General features: G+C 42.2%; 1 protein-coding gene across 10 annotated transcripts in view; it reads left to right on the forward strand.

Moving 5' to 3' along the window:
* The window catches only part of ATG7 (autophagy related 7), a 252,183-nt gene that overhangs the window by 127,253 nt on the left and 104,571 nt on the right, over positions 1-20,359 (forward strand). For 5 of the 10 annotated variants that reach the window (XM_058565010.1, XM_058565048.1, XM_058565078.1 and 2 more), the window contains exon 19: positions 8,767-9,258. The exons of 3 other annotated variants lie outside the window; for them this stretch is intronic. In XM_058565010.1, coding sequence (XP_058420993.1) covers positions 8,767-8,817 — 51 coding nt within the window. In that variant the 3' untranslated portion in view covers positions 8,818-9,258. Of the gene's footprint in view, positions 1-1,584; positions 1,920-8,766; positions 9,260-20,359 lie in introns of those variants that run through there. 2 more of the 10 variants (XM_058565030.1, XM_058565104.1) reach the window with 2 other exon arrangements.

The following is a 20,359-nucleotide window of genomic DNA, read 5'->3' on the forward strand; positions in this document are numbered from 1 at the left end:
GCAACCACTACTCTCTACTTTCTGTCTCTATGGATTTACCTATTCTGGACGTGTCACATAAGTGGAATCAAACAATACGGGGCCTGTTATGTCTGGCATTTTTAACTTAGCATGATATTTTCAGGGTTCATCCATGTTGTAACAAGGTAATTCTTTTTTCTTTAAGGAAAAAAAAAAAGTTTTGAGGCTATTAAACTTTCCCATATCCCTTAATGCCTGTGGTCTGTCTCCCAAAATGCAGCCTCTTTATGAAGGAGGACTGCAAAGCTGATCCTACTACAGACTGCAAATCCCTTTATTTTCATAGACAGGGGCACAGAGGTAATGGATTGGGAGATATTCAAGACAGAATCATCCAGATTTAGTGAGATTGACTAATGCAACCCATTTTTTTGTACCCCTCCCCCTTCCATCACCAAATATCCAAAAACGATTGCCATTATTTTATTCTCGGTTACTAGTGTAATCATAGTGCTGTTGAGATTAACAGACAAATCACCAGGTTGGTTTCTGTTGGAGGAGGGGTTGAGGTGCAAGGTGCAGAGTGGGGCCCGGGAGTGTGGTGGAGGGAGGGTGCCAGACTTACAAAGGTGAGTTTGTTTCAGGTTATGATGATTTTTAAGTAATGGAATAAATGAGTGAAAATGACTGGATGGTGTTGGAGGTAGAGCTTGGAGAAAAAGACCAGACCTGGTAGATTGATTTAGCAGATAAAGGAAAATTATCCTCTTTCATTTAATGCAGTGAGGAGAAGCTGTAGAGCTAGGATGCAATAAAAATATTTAAATGAGAAATGTGTGTGGTAGATTAATTTTATCTCAAGTTGTAGATTGAAAAATTAAAAACACCTCATAAATGTTTTTGCTGATGTTCTATTTCATGAAGAAGGGTCTTGGACAGAGACCCATATACTTTGTCTATAGCCCATCTAGCTCCCAAACTATAGTCACGTTCTGCCCATGAGGTATTAGAATGCCCCACAGAGGAAAGGCCTTACTCAGCTTTTTACTCCCTTAAAATGTTGCGATCTGGAGCCAGCCCTGATGGCCTAGCAGTTAAAGTTTGGTTCGGTTCCTGGGCGCGGAGCCATGCCAGTCATCTGTCAGTAGCCATGCTGTGGTGATGGCTCACACAGAAGAACCAGAAGAACTTACAACTACACACACCTGTGTAGTGGGGCTTTGGGGTGTGAGGGGGAAGGAAGAACAAAGAGGAAGATTGGCAACAGATGTTAGTTTAGGGTGAATCTTCCCCTGAAAAAAAAAATGTTGGCATCTGGGGGCCAGCCCCATGGCCTAGTGGTTGAGTTTGGCATGCTCTGCTTCAGCGGCCCAAGTTCAGTTCTGGGGTGCAGACCGACACTACTCATTGGTGGCCATGCTGTGGTGGCCACCCACATACAAAATAGAGGAAGATTGGCACAAATGTTAGTTAGCTCAGGGCGAATCTTTCTTAGCAAAAAGAAAACAGTGTTGCCGTCTGAATAGGGAATTTTGCATGAAGTTCTGACCTTTACTTTCAAGACCGTTATTGAGAATGGGTTTGGATGCTTGGAGATTAACCCCAGTTCCCTTTTGCTCCTAGATATCTGTTCATTGCAGTTGAAACCAAAGGAAATGGCCTTAAAGTTGATGAAGGACAAAATGTCCATGTCATGAAGCTGTTGAAGTACTCACCAAATACTTTTTAAATTGCTGAATTTGTTGAAGAAAGGCTCAGTCTAAATCAAACATGTGAATGACTTATCCATCTTTCATAAAATTTGCCGTGACTTATCTTAGGGTTATTTTTCGTCAAGTATCAGTTCACATGTACTGATTTAGTTCCAACTGTGGATTCAACATTGTGCTGTGGGAAATGCCAAATAATTTTCAAACTCCAAAAGACTGATTCATAAGAGAGGTAATAAAATAAGCTATATTAGTATATTTTTGAGAAATTCAAATTCCAAAATCCTGTAACCCAACTCTCCTGAAATACTTCATTCTCATTCTTGAAAGTTTGCAAGTTCCATGGTTCCAGGATTAATTTTAGGCAGGCTGTGTTTTCTTCCCTTGCCTTAACTATATTATCAATATTTGATGCTGTTTCATGCCGTTATGATTTCAGGATTGCGGTTACAGCACTCCATTAATATAATTTGCATGTTTGTCAAGTTTTGCTAAGCAGAACTTTCTTTTCAGCAGAATTGGGGATTGATGCATGATCATTGAAAAAGACAGTTTAGCACCAACTATAACACAGGATATAAAATTATAAACAGGCTGGCAGAAATGAACAAAGTTGAGCTGATGGGTTGATTCTGAATTAAAAGTCAGATTCTGACTCATCCATTACAGAATTCGGAATTCTAGAAAATAAAGTGCCCATATCTCATAGCAGGAAAGTCATATGAAAAACATTATAGTCATGTGATATGACTTCATTGGCATGACAATTTACCATTCAGCAAAGTAAATAACACAATTAACAAGTGTTTCGGCTGGGCCTTTTACACTTACACTGAGTTTTTGGCCTCTCCTCCTAACAGCTGGTTTTGATTTGGTTCCTGTGGAATATTTTTTTTGTTTTGTTTTGTATTTAACAACAGTCAGATATTTATGTACAGCTTCATCAAGAGCCTCCGATGACAAATATGCCTTTGGAGGCCAGTAGAAGCTGTGGGAAACCCCCGTGTCAGCACTTAGACCTGTTTTCAGTGGAGAGAAGTGCACTCCGGGGACTGACCTAGCCCGCTCATGAATCCAGTTTTCTTTTCCCAAAGCCTTCTGCTAGCCCACTTCCAACCTGCACTGGCCCATCCTAAGACTGTATGCTGCCTTGATTTTTCCGTAGGAAGCAATCCCTCAAGACACAGCCTTGGCCTTCTCTCCTAAGTGAGGAGGAAAAGACAGAAACAGCAGGCAGAAAGCCATTTAATTCTTAGATTGGAAACTAGAGCCTGGTTTTTGAAATAAGGCTTGGCAGTATCCCTTCACAACTCACTTTATAAAATGAGTCCCTTTTCTTTGCTGTCAGAGTTATCTACATGGATTTGAGATGTTTAGATAAGTTGGTATTAGGGAAGGATCCAGTTGGAGGATAGACAGTGAAGTCTGGGCAGAGTCCCCCACCCTTCAGAAGAGGAGCTTGGATGGTTATAATCCACTTGGAGGTCTATGGGAGAGAGAAAGAGAGAATCATAAATTCTAAAAGCAGAGTTAAAACAGCTAATAGTAAGAAATAGAACATGGCAACTGCCTCCTCCTTAAATTTTAGTCCTTGTTCTGCTAGTGTTCTCATGAGTACTTGGGTGAATAACTTCAACATTTTATGTATCAGTTTCCCCACTTAAAATAAGGGAATTGAAACATATGTGAAATCTATGTAATCTAATAATTAAGTGATTTTGATTCCAATATTCCCAGTATGACCAAGAAGTAAAAAGATGGCCAATTTTTATATCAAAATATTTTAAAATTTGTCAAAGTGATTACTTTTTATACATTTTATAAATACTCTCTGGTATCTATCATATCTGGCTGCCATTGCTAGAAACATTTTTGGTCACATTCTTTTGAGATTTAGATCTGCTTTGAGCCATAAAATAACATTTCTCACCCTTTGTATTGATTGGTGTGTGTAGCAGTGTATATAAATCCAATATGGCATAATCCAGCCGAATAACTTATCTCATTCTCCAGAGTTGGTGCCCAGGACTTTTGGCTTCTTCATAAACTCAAGTCATCCCTCACCATAATTGAGTACATTCATAAAACATGCCACTCCCGACCTCTTGATACAGCTTCCAAAGATGAACTCCAAAGTCCCCTTGTTTTAAGTAATGGCAGCATCCTTAGAATGTTGAATGTATAATATCTGAGGAGTTTCTTTAAAAGTCAACCATATCACACTATAACACTCACAGAGTGACTGAGTAGCCTGAACCCTGGCCTGGTCAGAAGGCCTGAGTTCATGTCAAGGCTTCAACAAATGGCTGATATTGCTGCATTCAACTGTCTGGGTTGTGCAGGGCAAGACCACGTGCAGCTGCCCCGTGTGAGACCTTGGGCCATTTACTTAATTTCATTGAGCTTCATTTTCTTCATTTGTAGAATGGGATCAGTAATTCCTACTCCTCACGCTTACTATGAGCATTAAATAAGAAAGCACCTAACAAAAGAAAAGAGATAAATTGGACTACATCAAAATTTAAAACTTTGTGCTTCAAATGTTTTTTGGAAAATAATTTATCTGATAAGGAACTGGTATCCAGAATATATCAGGAGCTCTTGCAACTTGATAATAAAAAGACAGATAACCCAATTAAAAAATGGGCAATGGATTTAAGTAGATATTTCTCCAGAGAAGATATGCAAATGTACAATAAGTACAAGAAAAGATGGTCAACATCAGTAGCCATCAGGGAAATGCAAATCAAAACCACTGAGATACCACTTCAGACCACTAAGGTGGCTATAATCAAAAAGACAGACAATAATAAGTGTTGACGAGGATGTGCAGAAATTGGAACCCTCATACACTGTTGGTGGAATGTAAAATGGTGCAGCCACTTTGGGAAACAGTTTGGTAGTTGCTGAAAAAGTTAAACACAGCGTTACCATGTGGCTCAGCAATTTTACTTCTAGGTATATAACTAAGAGAAATGAAAACATATGTTCATACATAAACTTGTACACAAATGTTCCTAATAGCATTGTTTATTCATAGCCAAAAAGTAGAAACAACCCAGAGGTCCATCAACTGGTGAATGGATCAATGAAATGTGGATGTTACATTGGAAAGTAGTGGAATATTATTTGGCAATAAAAAAGAAAGAACTACTGACACAAGCCAATCACAAAAGGCCGCATATTGTAGGATTTCATTCATATGAAATGTCCAGAATTTAAAAAGCCATAGAGTCAGAAGGTAGATTAATGTGGTTGCTGGGGAGTGGGGGTGGGGGCTTGGGGAAAAATGAGGAGTGACTGCTTATGAGTAAGGGTTTCTTTTATTTATTTTTTTATTTTTTATTTTTTTCCCCCAAAGCCCCAGTAGATAGTTGTATGTCATAGTTGCACAGCCTTCTAGTTGCTGTATGTGGGACGCGGCCTCAGCATGGCCAGAGAAGCGGTGCCTCAGTGCACGCCCGGGATCCGAACCTGGGCCGCCAGCAGCGGAGCGCGCGCACTTAACCGCTAAGCCATGGGGCCGGACCTAAGGGTTTCTTTTGAGGTGATGATATGTTCTAACTTGGATTGTGGAAACAGGGGCTGGCTCGGTGGCACAAGCGGTTAAGTGCGCACACTCCACTGCAGTGGCCCGGGGTTCGCTGGTTCGGATCCCGGGCCCACACCAACGCACCACTTGTCAGGCCATGTTGTGTCAGGCGTCCCATATAAAGTGGAGGAAGATGGGCATGGATGTTAGCCGAGGGCCAGTCTTCCTCAGCAAAAAGAGGAGGATTGGCAGATGTTAGCTCAGGGCCGATCTTCCTCACAAAAAAAAAAAAAAGATTGTGGAAATGGTTGCACAGCTATGAATATACTAAAACCATTGAATTGTACACTTTAAATGGGTGAATTGTGTATGAATTATATCTCAATAAAGATGTTTTTACAAAAAAGAAAAGCAAGCAAGCATATAGCCCTGATGCACATAGCTGGGACTCTCTGTGCATCCTCCTCCTCTCCTGTTCTCTCTCTGGCTATCTCCGGGCGGTGTTGATTTTCTGTCTGTGACCAGCTGTCAGAGCGTGTGAGCTCATTGTTTATAGGGATGAACTTTGTGAGATGTGACAATGATTTCTTCCGTTTTATTGTGCCTCAGTTTTCAAAGCCTGAGTCTCTGCTCACCTGTTTGGACTCTTTCTTGCACTCTGGATAACCGGTAAATACCGGGGGGTGGAGGGCAGAATATGGAAGGGATCCACCAACCAGATGCTCACCTTGCAGGCTTTCAGGGAGGAGAGAGGGTCAAAATGTCAACTCCAACCACCAAGGCATCACAGATGGAGGGGTTGGGGAGAACAAGAGTGCTTTGTTATCTGTTGTTGTAAGTTGAAGCAGGTGTTTTGGAAGATCCAAATCCCAACCAGGATCTGAATTTTTAAAATTTCTCTCTTTACCACAGGATTTTTTTTTTTCCCAAGATTTTTTATTTAGAAAATTCTCAAACATACAGAAAAGATGAAAGAAAGGTACAATGAGTACCCCATATACCTTCCACCTGGATTCAACAATTAACGTTTTGTCACACCTAATTTATCTCTTGCTCTCTCTCTCTGTCTCTACACGCACATATATTTATAGACATACACACACACAACACATCACATACACACTCATACGTTTTCTCTTTTCCTGAACCATTTGAAAGCAAGTTTCATATACAATGACACCTCACCCCTAAATTTTTAGCATGAATCTGCTAAGCATACAGACATTCTTCTATGTAAACAGAATACCATTATTGTCACAGAACAATGAACAATAATCCCATAATATTACCTAAAATCCAGTACATATTTGAATTTTCCCGGTAGTCCACAGGATTTTAAAGGCACCTTTTAAACCATTGTTGCTTTTTCCTCAAGTTTGTAACTTTATACTTAAAAAGTTTTTTTAAATAGTAATTAAGTATCAGCCACTTGGTATATAAACTGGAGCATATCTGTTAAGCTCCTGACACTTGCATGCCTGAATGGCGGGAGACAGTTCTCTTGTGAGGCGGTGTGCCCCAGAGGTCCTGCTGTTCCAGGCAGGCCTCTTCCAGGTGAGGTTATCTCCAGGTACCGCCTGGGCATCCTGGTCTGATTGAGGCAGCCCTCAGAGCCAAGCAGCCCTGAGCAGTGGTTCCTACCCATCCTCCCCCAGGGTCCTCAGTGCCTAAGGTTTTTGAGGAGGTGGGAATGGGACTGTGAATGCTATTTTCAATATTTTGAAAAACCAAATAGGGGCTGGCCCGGTAGTGCAGCAGTTAAGTGCGTGCGCTCCACTGTGGCGGCCCGGGGGTTCACAGGTTCAGATCCCGGGTGCGCACCCATGCACCGCTCATCAAGCCGTGCTGTGGCGGCGTCCCATATAAAGTGGAGGAAGATGCGCATGGATGTTAGCCCAGGGCCAGTCTTCCTCAGCAAAAAGAGGAGGTTTGGCATGGATGTTAGCTCAGGGCTGATCGTCCTCACACACACACGCAAAAAAACAAAACAGAAGTAAAACATTTAAGACATGTCACATTGACCACCTAAACCATCAAGTTGGTTGTTTTTTTTTTCTTGAATTCTGTTGTCTCAGAGTGAAATGGAATACTGATTAGCTTGACCCAGTCAGAAACTCTGACTGGTAGTTATATATGCCTTTGAATTATAAAAACAGTAAGATAAGTGTTTTGTTGGGTAGGAGGAGTTTTTCTAGATACAGTCTGTGAGAGAGAAAGTGGGGGTTAGGAAGTGGAGAGCCGCTGGCCCAGGGTGCCGGGCCCCTGGCTTCCTGACTGCATCAGCAGAGGAGGGTCCTGGGGAGGTGTTCCTGCAGTTTGCCCTGTGACCATTATTCTAGGGGCTGTATTTTTACAGCTGATCCTTCTCACTTGCAAACATAACAGCTGCTATGTGTTGAATTTGGGGGGTTTCCATGTTTTGATACTGTAAAATTAAATTGATTCTTGGTTCTGAAATCTTAATTTTGATCCATCTTGCTTCTCAATTAGCTGTGGGAGAACAGGGAGGGAAGAGAATATGAAATATTCTAAGGTGTTTATTTTTTAAAATTAAATATTGTTCTTGTTTAATTACTGCTTCCATCAGTCAACAAATATTTATAGACCCCTTGCCAAGTTCATGGTGATGTAGGGATTCAAAGGGGTGCAAGCCAGGCCTTCAGGAGATTAGCGTGGGATAGTCAGAGAGGTAGGATGGAAAAGTCACTGAGACTGCAGGGCAGAGGGTGTGCATACAGAGCTGCATACATGGTACAGTAAATCCTGCAGGATTTCAGGAGCATCAGATGCAGAGAGAGGGCTCCAGGCAAGAGTTGGATTTTGAGCTGGGCCTTGAAGGTTGGAACTGCAGGTGTAGGAGAGGAGAACGAGAGAAGGCATTCCAGAGTGGACCATGGCGTGGATGCATCCTAGATCTCTGATGAAAAGTACCATGATTGGGGCTAGCCTGGTAGCATAGCGGTTAAGTTCGCACATTCCACTTTGGTGGCTCGGGGTTCACCAGTTTGGATCCTAGGTGCAGACCTACTCACCGCTCATCAAACCATGCTGAGGCAGCATCCCACATAGAAGAGCTACAACTCTACAACTATGATACACAATTATGTACTGGGGGTTTGGGGAGAAAAAAGGAAAAGAGGAAGATTGGCAACAGATGTTGGCACAGGGCAAGTCTTCCTCAAAAAAAAAAAAAGAAAAGAAAAGTACGATGAGAGGCATAGCAACCAATATTGACTACATTATCTATAATTTTCATGGAACTTTTATACCCAGCCTTTTGATGTCCACAACAATCTTATGAGGTGGATATTATCCTATTTTATGGATGAGGTAGTCAAGGCTCAAAGAAGTGAATTGATTTGCCACATTGACTGTACATTGTTAAACTTAGCTGTGCTCAGTGTTTATCTACATCTTGAGGTTTATAATACACTTCATAAGCCTGGGAGCAGAGAGGAAGATATGAATGTGTTCTGCTTTAAAGGGAGTACCTCTACTTTCAGATTGAGCAGTGTCAAAACGCAGTTTTGGTTTTTGTCTGTTTCTTTCGCTCTGCCACCCCAGGGCCTGGTCAGCCAGCATCACTATGCTCTCTTGCTCTTGAAATGTCTTTAAGAATAGACTGGCTTCTAATAAAATATATGGGAATGAGATTTCTGATGAATAATTCATGATTCCATCTCCAGACTTATAATGGGAAAAGGGCAGGTAAGAGATAACTTTTTTCTTCCTGGCCCTTACTTTTCCCTAAATTGTAAAGAGAAATTAAGAGCTTGCCACTATTACCTTTATTCAGCTGTCTGGTGAAAAAATAAATTCAATGCTAAACTGGAAGCATTGAATTGTATTTATATCTTATTGTTACAGGACAAAAATCATTGAGTTCCCAATTACAAATACAGTAAACTGCTGTGGGTTTGTTTTGTTTTTAATTTTGCTACTAAACTTAAGGCCTTTGTGTTTATCTTACCTTAATCTTCCTTGGGAGAGGCCATACCTAATTCTGCTTAGCATTTTATTAAAAGGAAAGAAATGTGGCTTTTAAAAAGATTTTTAAATATTTTATTTTCATAAAAGATACACACATAAAATGCTCATGTTTTTCTTTGTCTAACTTCAACTCTAAGCATTGAATTGATGTTTTAAAGCACCAATTCAGTACCAACTCTTTAGAGATAACTATTTTGAGTTTTTATACCCAAATACTGATTGGTTTATTTATACTCTGCTCCTTCCTTCCCCTTTCTCTTACTTTCAACCATGACCAATGGTAATAAAACTTCATAATAGTTCAATACCATGAAAGCTAGGCTAAAATATTATTAAGCCCAGCTCCCTTCAGACTTTAGCAGCATGGGCCTAGAAACTGTGTTCTCGTGGAAGGACCGTAGGATTTGGGTTCTGAAGAGTAGGGATTTGCGTCTAGTCCTGCCAGTAGTTGATCACTTCCTCTTGCCTGGGCTTCATCAGTAAAATGGGATAATACCTACCCCTCAATGTTGGTATTACAGTGTGCTTTGAAATCTTTAGAAGTGTAATACAAACATTAGTTCTTGTAAGCTAAATACAAATGAATCAAATGGAAAACTGCCATTGCTTTTTTAAATAAAATTTTTCTTGATATACCATAGGCCTCTGAACATAAATATCTTAAATTAAACTTTAAACAATCATTAACCATTAAAATGGTAATTCATATTAAATGAATAATATTTGAGTGTCAGAGAGATTAGCAACAGGTGGTTTTGTTGTAGAAGAACCTAAATAAAAAACTATTTGATTCCGGTCAAGATATAAGAATACACATTAACTTTCACATAAATTTGTGTAAAACTTCCTAATATGAAACAATTGCAACTTGATTCAATCGTGATTTTTAAAAGAACATTCTTGTCTGTTCTGAAATTGACTCCTGAAAAGGACGGCTGAGCGTAGCTTTTTATCCCGTGTGTCTCCGTGTGTTCTCTTCAGTTCAAGTGTACAGACTTCTGTTCCATTGCTGTGTCCTCTCCTACCTCCAGACTTTGTTCAGCTGATCCTTCTGCTGGTCAAGCCCCGTTTCCTTCCCCATGGGATCTCCCTGGTATTCCTGCTGGTCCTTCTAGCTCAATCAACTACCTCCTTTGAGAAATGGTTTCTGACTCTCTCCTTCCTTCTGAGGCCATGGTGCAGATGAGATTCTGTAAATGAAAGTTTGAAAGCACTATGCACATGTGGGCCAGTTGGTATCATTACTTGTAAACAGAGGAATAACTTGATTCAAACAATGCTTTAGGAAAATGAAAATGGCAAAGATCAAGAAAATTTCCCCTGTTTTTTTTTTTAATATCTTAATGTTTTCAAATGAGCTATAACATATGCAGAAGAAAGCAAAAACGTTATATACAACTTAAAGAATAATTATCATGTAAACATCCTTCACCCCTCTCATGTTTGGCTCTCTGATCACAGCCCTAGAGGAAACTGCCCTACAGACTCTTGTGTTAGTTATTGCCCTGCTTTTCTTTATAGCTTTAGTCTGATGTATGAATCCCTAAACAATTTAATTCAATTTGCCTGACTTTGAATTTTTATAAATGGATTATGCCCTATATAATCTTTTATGTCTTGCTTCTTTTGCTCAACATTGTGATGGTTACCCATGTTGTTGTGTGCAGCTAAAGTTTGTTCTTTTTCATTGCTGTATAGTATTCTATAGTGTAGATATAATACAGTTTACTCTTTCTACTGTAGATAGATATTTGTAGCCCTTCCAGTTTTGGACTGTAATAAAGAGTGCAGGTTGGAGTGTTCTTGTATCCATCTCCTGGGGTACATGCACAACATTTCTCTAAGTCAGTGTTTCTCAACCTTTTTTCCATTATCACCTCTCTTAGGGAGAAAATTTTATTAATATTAAACTAAAAATTTAACGTTCAAATTAAATTAATCCTAAAGAGTAAGATTTTGTCAGGTAGAGATGAGCTTTGGAGGGCCACAAGCCATTGTAATATCCAAGATTTTTTCACCCACCAGAAACCAATTTTTGCTCATTTGTGGGGATAATATTACCCCCATTGAGAATGCGTTCTCTAGGTTATATACCTAAGCCTAGAATTGTTGGGTCATAGAAAATGTGAATCTTCAACATTATTAGATCATGACAAACTGTCTTTCAGAGCAGTTGTACCAATGTCAGTGGTTGCTAAAGTATGTGGGAGGTTCTGTGGCTGTATATCCTTGCTAAAATCTTGGTACTGTCACATTAAAAAATTTTTGCCAATCTGTTAGGTATATAACAATATCTCATTATACCTTTAATTTGTATTTTCCTGATTACCAATAAGGTTAAATGGCTTATGTTTATTACTTATTTAAATTCCTCTTCCCTGATGGTTTATTTCTCTACTTGAACTCTAAAAATTCTTGTATGTTCCACTCACGTAGCCCCTGTTAAAAGAAAACACGGTAGGATGACCTAGTTATTCACTTGAAAATACGATGGAGCCCAGAGACCTGTATTCTAATCCCAGGTGTACTATTTGTCTTGATCAGAGTTCCATACCTCTGTGCCTCAGTGTCCTCCTTTGCTAAGTAAAGGTGTTAGCTAGGTTAGAGCCATGGCTCTCAACCTGGCTGCCCATTAGAATTATCTGGAATGCTTTTCAAAAATACTGGTATTTAGGGGCCCAGCCCCGTGTCTAAGTGGTTAGAGTTCTGTACACTCTGCTTCAGCGGCCCAGGTTCCCGGGTTCACATCCCGGGCACGGACCTGCTTCACTCATAAGCTATGCTGTGGAGGCATCCCGTATGCAAAATAGAGGAAGATTGGCATGGATCTTGGCTCAGGGCTAAGCTTCCTCAAGCAAAAGCAAAAAAAGAGGAGTATTGCCAATGGATGTTAGCTCAGGCTGAATCTTCCTCACCAAAAAAAAAAAAAAAACTGGTGTTGGACCACACCTTCACCAGAAAGTGTGATTCAATTGGATTAGAGATTTCTAGATCCTTTCCAACCTGACATTCTGTGATGTTGATAGACTAAGTCTTAATACCTAGGGTCCATGGTTTCCATCATCCTCCTTGTGTGCACCCTAAATTAAGTATGCCAAAGGACTATTTCTCTGTAGGACTATAATCTGGTTTTATAAATGAGTTTTTAAAAGGGGGAAACTGCTTAATTTAGTCCATAGAGGAAACCTGGTGTCAACTTTCAAAATATTTTTTTGTAGCTGATTTACTTTCAGCACTGATAGGATTTTCTTTCATTGACACCTGTCGCGACAAAATACACATCCAACAACAATGTTAAGAAATCATAAATGAGCCTTAGAATGAAAGAGGCACACGTCAGGCCACAGTGTCTGGGCCGAGCGCAAGCCTGACAAGGCTGAATTTGTGAATTCCTGACATTTGACTTCCTACTGTCAGATTCTATCCCATCGCCAGAGGCCCTACTTCCAATTCCAGTTGGGTAAGGGGCTGCAGCCACCTGGAACCATGGCACAGTCAGGGTGAACCAGCTGTACTCTGTGAAGAGTTGGTCAAAACCACTGCTCTCCTGGACCAGGCCATGGGTTGGTGGTTATTGGGGCTGGAGAGGGATACTGTGAGAGGGCATTATACCATTCCATCTGCCTCTGTGTATCTTCAGAAGTCTCCATAATGAATAATTTTTAAAAGACCACTCTCCTGACATTGAGTCAGCAATGTTTTCTAGTGCCCACTTGCCACTCATAACTATACCACATGTAGATCAATAGCTGATTCTTTTTTTTTTTTAAGATTTTATTTATTCATTTTTTTCCCCCCAAAGCCCCAGTAGATAGCTGTATGTCACAGGTTCACATCCTTCTAGTTGCTGCACGTGGGACCCGGCCCCGCGTTGGACGGAGAACCGGTGCCCTGGGGCGCGCCTGGGATCCGAACCCGGGCCACCAGCATCAGAGCGCGCGCACTTAACCGCCAAGCCACGGAGCCGGCCCCAATAGCTGATTCTTATATTTGTGTGGCACTTGTATTTTTCAGAGTGTGTTTATTTGCATTTACTCAGTTGATCATCATAGCAATCATTTTCAATGAAAAGCCTTTTGTAGCCATCTAGACCCTGGTTATGATGGCAGAAACCAAAAGCTCAAACTGGCTTTAATGTAAACAAGGAATTTATAACCAGGCCGTGAAATCCTAGCCCCAAGAATTCTAGATTAGGAAGTTTAGTGTCATGACCATCTTTGTCTTTTCTGCTCATCTCTGTTCTCTCTTTGTTGCCTTCATTCTCTCTCACTGCAAACAGGTTCTTTTTTTCCCCCTATGTTGCAAAAAACATGACCTCAGGCAGTTCCAAAATCTCATTCGTCCTTTAAGAGCATCTTCCCCAGTGATTCCAGAAGGAAAATCCCAGACATCGATTGTGATTGACCAGGTCACGTGCCATCTCTGGACCCGTTGCAGTAGACAGCGATGGGCTGCTGTGATTGGCCGACTTGGGCCATGGGCAGCTGCAGTGATTGGCAGAATCCCTCAGAACCTCGTGGTTGGAATGAGAAAGACACAGTCCTCCCAAAGGAGGGGCTGACGTGGGTGGATGGGAGCTGGGCATACGTGGTAGAAGTCCATTCTACTCTTACTTCTACTTCTGTGTCTGTTCTTGTCTCTCCTACACAGTTCTGCTTTTCTATGTGCGGTTTCAAATTAGGGACTGTATTGCAAGTCATGATATTCCAGCCCCAGATTTTCCCCCGAGCTTGACTTACTCTGCTTTCCGGATTTACCCCATCTTCTCACCAAACCACAGCTTCATTCATTGAGTCCTTTAGAGAACTAGCTGCTCAGTCTCCCTCACCACCACTCCTGCAGAGGAGGAAAGAATTTTCTCCGAGATTGGAGCATAGGGCTTCTCTCTTTCTCTGTAGTACATGAATGTATCATTCTAGGTTAAGACTCAGCTACTTCTTCTTCCAAGCTCCCACACACCCTCCTGAGGCCACTCCTCTTAGGGTGTGGAAGGGGAGTGCTCTGGCTGCCTCTGCTGACTAAGTGTGGGCTGGAGAGCTGGGGACAGGAGGCCGGTGTGAGGCTTCGTCTTTCCACCCAGATGGTGATGGTCAGTAGCAGTGTCATTGCCTTAGGACATGTGCCTTTAGTCTCCTCTGCAGTCTAAAAAATTACCAGGCTGAAATTTGTTGATAAACCCAGATCTGTAATTAGGAACATAAACGACACAATATAGGCCTCGCACAAATGAGCAGTTGTGGGGTATTATGGGCCTCTGTGGATTATTTGACTGAAGAAAAGGAGGGGGTTGCTGGTTGCTTTTGAACAAATTGCTACCAGATGTAGATTTCAATAAACACCACACTGTTGTTCCCTTGCCTGAAGGTGCTATGAATTTCTTGAGGCAACGGGGCAATCAGTAAACTGGCGACTGTCCCAACATGAATGGAGCCTCCTGGCATTCCCTGGTCCTGGATGTTTGTCCACAAAATGCAGGGCAGACTCCGGGGGCCTCTCTCCCCCACCTGACATTTTACAGGAGAGTAATATACTTTAAATGTAGCAACCAGAACCCACAGAACCTAAAGGAAGCTGGAACTGTGGTTAGAATGTCTCAAAAAGAAAGCATTAGTGGAGGGGTGCTGTAAGAGAATGGGGATCAGTGCTTTTTCCTACAGATGCTACTTATAATAGAATGAATAGAATGAAACTGCCTCAGTCAATAAATACTTGAGAGCCTGTGTGTGCCACATGATGAAGAAAGCCTAGTATCCTTCCCCTCATTGAACTTACAGATGAGAGGAAGAGGACCATTAAAGCAGTAGTTACAAATAAATAATGGACAACCTTCAGTGTCCTGCGAAGGAGTCCTGTGTCAACTTGCAACACGGAAGCTGCTTGTCTAGCTTTACCAGCTGCTGCCATGGGCCAGCCAATAAATGAGCCTGAGAATTTGGGACTGAAAGATCGCAGAGCCATGACACTACTTTGCTATCCTTGAAGGGAATGAAGAAGAGAGAGAGATTGAGATGGAGGGAGGGAGGGAGAGGGAGTATGATTGATTTTAGTTTAGTGTACTAACGAGTTTCTCATGGTCCGTAGAATAGAGTAATTCTAGATATGATTTTGCTGACCTTTCTCTTGCTTATGGCTCTCTAATGAAAAGTCAAGCACCAAATGGATGATTGACCTAAATCCAACACATAGGTTTTGTTAAAAAAAAAAATCCAACCAAGTAAATTTGAAGCTCTTGGTTTTATTCAACAATTCATGAATTGGGCAGCATCCCATCTAGCAAGTAGAGACTCCAACTGCAAGGAGTTGTACAAAATGGAAGGTTTTTATAGGTATAAGGGTGAGGCAAGGAAGTTATTAGCAAAAGAAAAGAAAGGATTTTTTCAGGCCAGGTCATCTTCTTTTGTGGGAAGGGAACAGCAGGGGTCTTATCATGCAAATTGCCTCACTAGTGCTAATCAGGAAATTTCAGATTGACTGTTCAAAGGTCACGTTTCTGGGAGAGGTTGAAACTGCAATTAAGTCTTGGTTTGCTGTCATGGGGGCAAATGACTCCATTTGGGGCCTGTTATTTCTTTTTTTAACAGTTCTCCCCTTTTGATCAAACCCTCAGCCTAACTAAGAGATATGATCAAAAATTAAGGCATTAGCACTACTCTCAGCTGCTAGTCTATAGTTCTCGAAGCTTTTACTGATCCTCTGTGTGGCATTCACAGCTCATGGTGGTTTTTTTGCTGAATCCCTGTGATAATCACAGGCCATGGCTTAAGGTTCGCAATTTTTAAGTCGGTCATCCTCTTCTTTCCCCCTGCAACATTCCAATTTTAGGGAGATCGTCCTCCTGATAGTGGCTGCGAACACCCATTTAAAGTTTTTCAGAGAATACAGTGCACCAGGGGGATTATTATGATTATAATAAACAGGATAATTCCCGATGTTTGGAGTGCATTTCAGAGCCATGGTTCCCAAGACCCAAACCAGTCAAAATCAAGAAAGTCAAAGAAAGACTTTAATGAAGGAGTCACCTTTTTAAGCCGAATGGCTTGCTCAGTGATCTTATGTAACTGAGTTTTACCTTCCTCACAAGTGTTAACCAGGTGCAGTAGGTGGTGTTGGCCACAGCACAGACACCTCCTTGCTCAGCTAAAAGAGAATCAAGGGCTGGCCTATTATCAAGAACAACTTTGAACAGAGTCTAAGGATTTTTGTTGGACAGCCAGTGTCTTAGCAACAGAATCTGCAATCGTTTTAAGAGTAAGGGAGAGATTCCTGATCATATCCTCATTTGTATTTACTCCTAACCGGGGAGGTAGGGCCCTGCCCAAGGAAGTGAATCCTGAATCATGAAAGCCTCCTGGTACGTCCTTTCTAGAATAATTAGAGGCACAGCTAGATATCCTAAGAGGTGTTGTCCAGTTGTGCACCAGCCATCTAGGCATTTATAGGCCCTAGGAGGATGATAACCACCACAGATAAAGGTAAATCCTGTCAGGGCACAAACCACTTGCACTAAGGTGGCCCTATTAATGGATGCATTCTCAGGAATTGTTACATTTGCTCATTCACCCCAGGGGTCAGTTATATTTTCTCCTAGCCTGATATAAAAGGTTGTTCAAAATTCCAGAGGTTACCACCCTTCGCAGTGGCCCGGGAGATACAGATGATGGTGTTATTTTTCCAGGCCAATGTCATAGTAAAGGAAAGAAGGAAAAGAAGAGAGTTGAATGTTTAGTCCAAGTCTGAAGTCTTGACCTGACGTCTTGGGAGAAAGCAGTCCACCTTGATGTCAGCCACTTCTCTTCCTTGTTAACTCGATTCAGAGGTCCCCAGCATTTGGACAGGACCAGGTGTCAGGGGGAGCTTTCTTTTCTTTTTTTTTTTTTAATTTATTTTCCCCCCAAAGCCCCAGTTAGATAGTTGTATGTCACAGTTGCACATCCTTCTAGTTGCTGTATGTGGGACGCGGCCTCAGCATGGCCAGAGAAGCGGTGCGTCAGTGCGCGGCCGGGATCCGAATCCAGGCCGCCAGCAGCGGAGCGTGCGCACTTAACTGCTAAGCCACGGGGCCAGCCCAGGGGGAGCTTTCTTTAGCTGTGAGATGTGTACCCAAGGCTCAGTGCCTTCTAATTTTGCAGCAGTGTCAGTGGTCAGGAGCACTTGGTAAGGTTCCTTCCAGTAGGGCTCGAGGGCTGTCTTCCTCTGATGACATTTCCGGAATACCCAGTCACCAAGCTCTAGACTGTGATCAGCAGGATCCTTTGAATTGGGAAAGTTTCTTTGACCTGTTGATGATAGGCTTGAGCATAAGATTTTAAAGACTTACAGTAGCTGGTCATACTAGCATGAGGCAACAAAGCATCAGCAGAAGGTTGTATACCAATAGACACTGGTCTGCTGGTGGCTATCTCATGTGGAGTGAGTTTATGTTTTCCAAAGTGGGTACTGTGAACAGTAAGCAAGACCAAAGGCAATACCTTAGGCCAGGGGAGTGGTTTTGGCAAGTTTAGAAATTTTTAAGTTTGAGGATCCCATTCATTCTCTCAATCTTGCCTAACGATTGAGGGTGATGGGATAGTGATAATTCCAAGAAATTTGCAAGGTTTTTATTAAAGCTTCTGAGATTTGCCCAGTGAAATGGGTGCCTTGATCACTGGAGATTGTGGAAGGTAAACACATTTTCTGACAGTTTCTTTGCCAATGTGGGGGCATCAGTTTTGCTGCAGGGGAAGACTTTAACCCACCCGGAAAACATACATACAGTACCAAGAACATATTGGTAAGCCATACTGAGTGGCAGTTGAATGAAGTCCAGCTGCAGGTGTTCAAAGGGTCCAGAGGGAGGAGGTCTGAGGCCTCTGGGGATAAAAATAGATTTTCCAGGATTATGGACCTGACAGATCAGTCATTTCTGGTAGACTGTTTTTGCAGTTGTATAGAAGTCTCCCTACCGATGTCGATTCATAATTTGAGTCATCTTAAATGCACTATGGTGGGTAAAGGAATGCAAAAACTGAAAAATGTGGTTTGCCAGGGAGCCAGGAAGAAACAAGTGGCCATCTTGGGTTTCCCATAGCCTCAACTGTTCGTTTAGTTTACAGCCATCTAAATTTCTCTGATTCAGGAGCAGACTATTGCCATGTTATAAGGACATCAGGATGGCAAAAGTCTGGCAATGAGGGACCTTTTTTTTTTTTTCAGAAACAAAATGGACTTCATCCACATATGCCACAGTCTTTATAGATTCTGTTGATACGGCCTTTGAATGAAAGTCAGCCAAGGCATTTCCCTGATATTCAGGTTCAATCCTTTTACTGTGAGCCTCAATTTTGATGATTTTAAAGTTATCAGAAACCCATACTCAGAGATCTTTCCATGAGTCTTACTGAAGATGAAGCACCTTTGCAAAAGCATCAGGGTAAAACAATAACTGTAAATGACAAAAAACTTAAAAATGACATGGTTAAAGATCTGATTAGGGTTCATTATAATGCAGTTGATAAGGAAATTTGGTTATTTGTATGGCACAACATTTAAGATAATAACTAGAATTACAAATGATAATAGTATACCAAGACATACCAGATTTTTTGGATTTTATAAAATTTCTAGAACATTTGTATTAATAACATATGTCTACACAGATATAATCAAAGAAAGTTTAACATCACTTATTTGACAGTGTTTCCCAAGCACTTGAATATACCAAATAAGCCTAATTAGTTTAATAGCACTCTTTGAGATGTTTCAGAGGTCCTCTGAAAAATCCCAAACTTAGCTAGAAGTCAAAAGGACTTCATTTAGAACTTGATTTGGGAAATTTGTCAAAGATATCAGAACCTGTGGACACTTGGTCAAATAGGATCATAGGTCACTATGAAACAATACTTAATTATCTATTTGACCAAAGTGACCATAAAAGATTTCAAAGGCAAATACAGAAGGTTACGTAGTTGCTAGCAAAACTGAGCTCTTTTAGTATTAAGAAGACTTGGTTTTAAGCAGTCAAAGACCTGATGAAAACAGTGTGTAGCACTGTTGGTAAGACACAAAATCTTTGCTTTCTAGGCTGAAAACTTTTCACAGTATTTTATCAGGAGCAGACTAATAGTCAAAAAAAACTTTGTCCTTTTATCAGATGAAAGAAAATCAAGTTTCAGTTTTACACAAGTATACCATTGTTATTTAAGCCTATTTCTAAAACCCTTGTAATAACAATCCAATTTTTAGCCAACTTGACTACACAAGGCCAGAGTCTCTCTCTCCCTCTCTCTCCCTCTCCCCCTCCCTCTCCCCCTCCCTCTCCCCCCTCCCTCTCTCTCCCTCTCTCTCCCTCTCTCTCTCTCTCCCTCCCTCTCTCTCCCTCCCTCTCTCTCTCCCTCCCTTTCTCCCTCTCCCTCTCTCTCCCTCTCTCCCTCCCTCTCTCTCTCTCCCTTTCCCTCCCTCTCTCTCTCTCCCTTTCCCTCCCTCTCTCCCTCCCTCTCTCCCTCCCCCTCCCTCCCTCTCTCTCTCCTCCTCCCTCCCTCTCTCTCCCTCCCTCTCCCTCTCTCTCCCTCTCTCTCTCTCCCTCCCTCTCTCTCTCTCCCTCCCTCCCTCTCTCTCCCTCCCTCCCTCTCCCTCTCTCCCTCCCTTTCTTCCTCCCTCTCTCTCTCCCCCCTCTCTCCCTCCCTCTCTCTCCCTCCCTCTCTCTCTCCCTCTCTCTCCCTCCCTCTCTCCCTCCCTCTCCCTCTCTCTCCCTCTCTCTCTCTCCCTCCCTCTCTCTCTCTCCCTCCCTCCCTCTCTCTCCCTCCCTCCCTCTCCCTCTCTCCCTCCCTTTCTTCCTCCCTCTCTCTCTCCCCCCTCTCTCCCTCCCTCTCTCTCCCTCCCTCTCTCTCTCCCTCTCTCTCCCTCCCTCTCTCCCTCCCTCCCTCTCTCTCCCTCCCTCTCTCTCCCTCTCCCTCTCTCCCTCCCTCCCTCTCCCTGTCCCTCTCTCTCTCTCTCCCTCCCTCCCTCTCCCTCCCTCCCTCACCCTCTCCCTCCCTCTCTCTCCCTCCCTCACTCTATCTCTCTCCTCCCTCTCCCTCTCTCTCTCTCTCCTTCCCTCTCCCTCTCCCTCCCTCTCTCCCTCTCCCTCTCTCCCTCTCCCTCCCTTTCCCTTCCTCTCTCTCACCCCCCCCACCCCCATCTCTAGCTTTTT

Source organism: Diceros bicornis, chromosome 2, assembly GCF_020826845.1.
Source record: "Diceros bicornis minor isolate mBicDic1 chromosome 2, mDicBic1.mat.cur, whole genome shotgun sequence".
In the NCBI taxonomy this organism is placed as follows: Eukaryota; Metazoa; Chordata; class Mammalia; order Perissodactyla; family Rhinocerotidae; genus Diceros; species Diceros bicornis.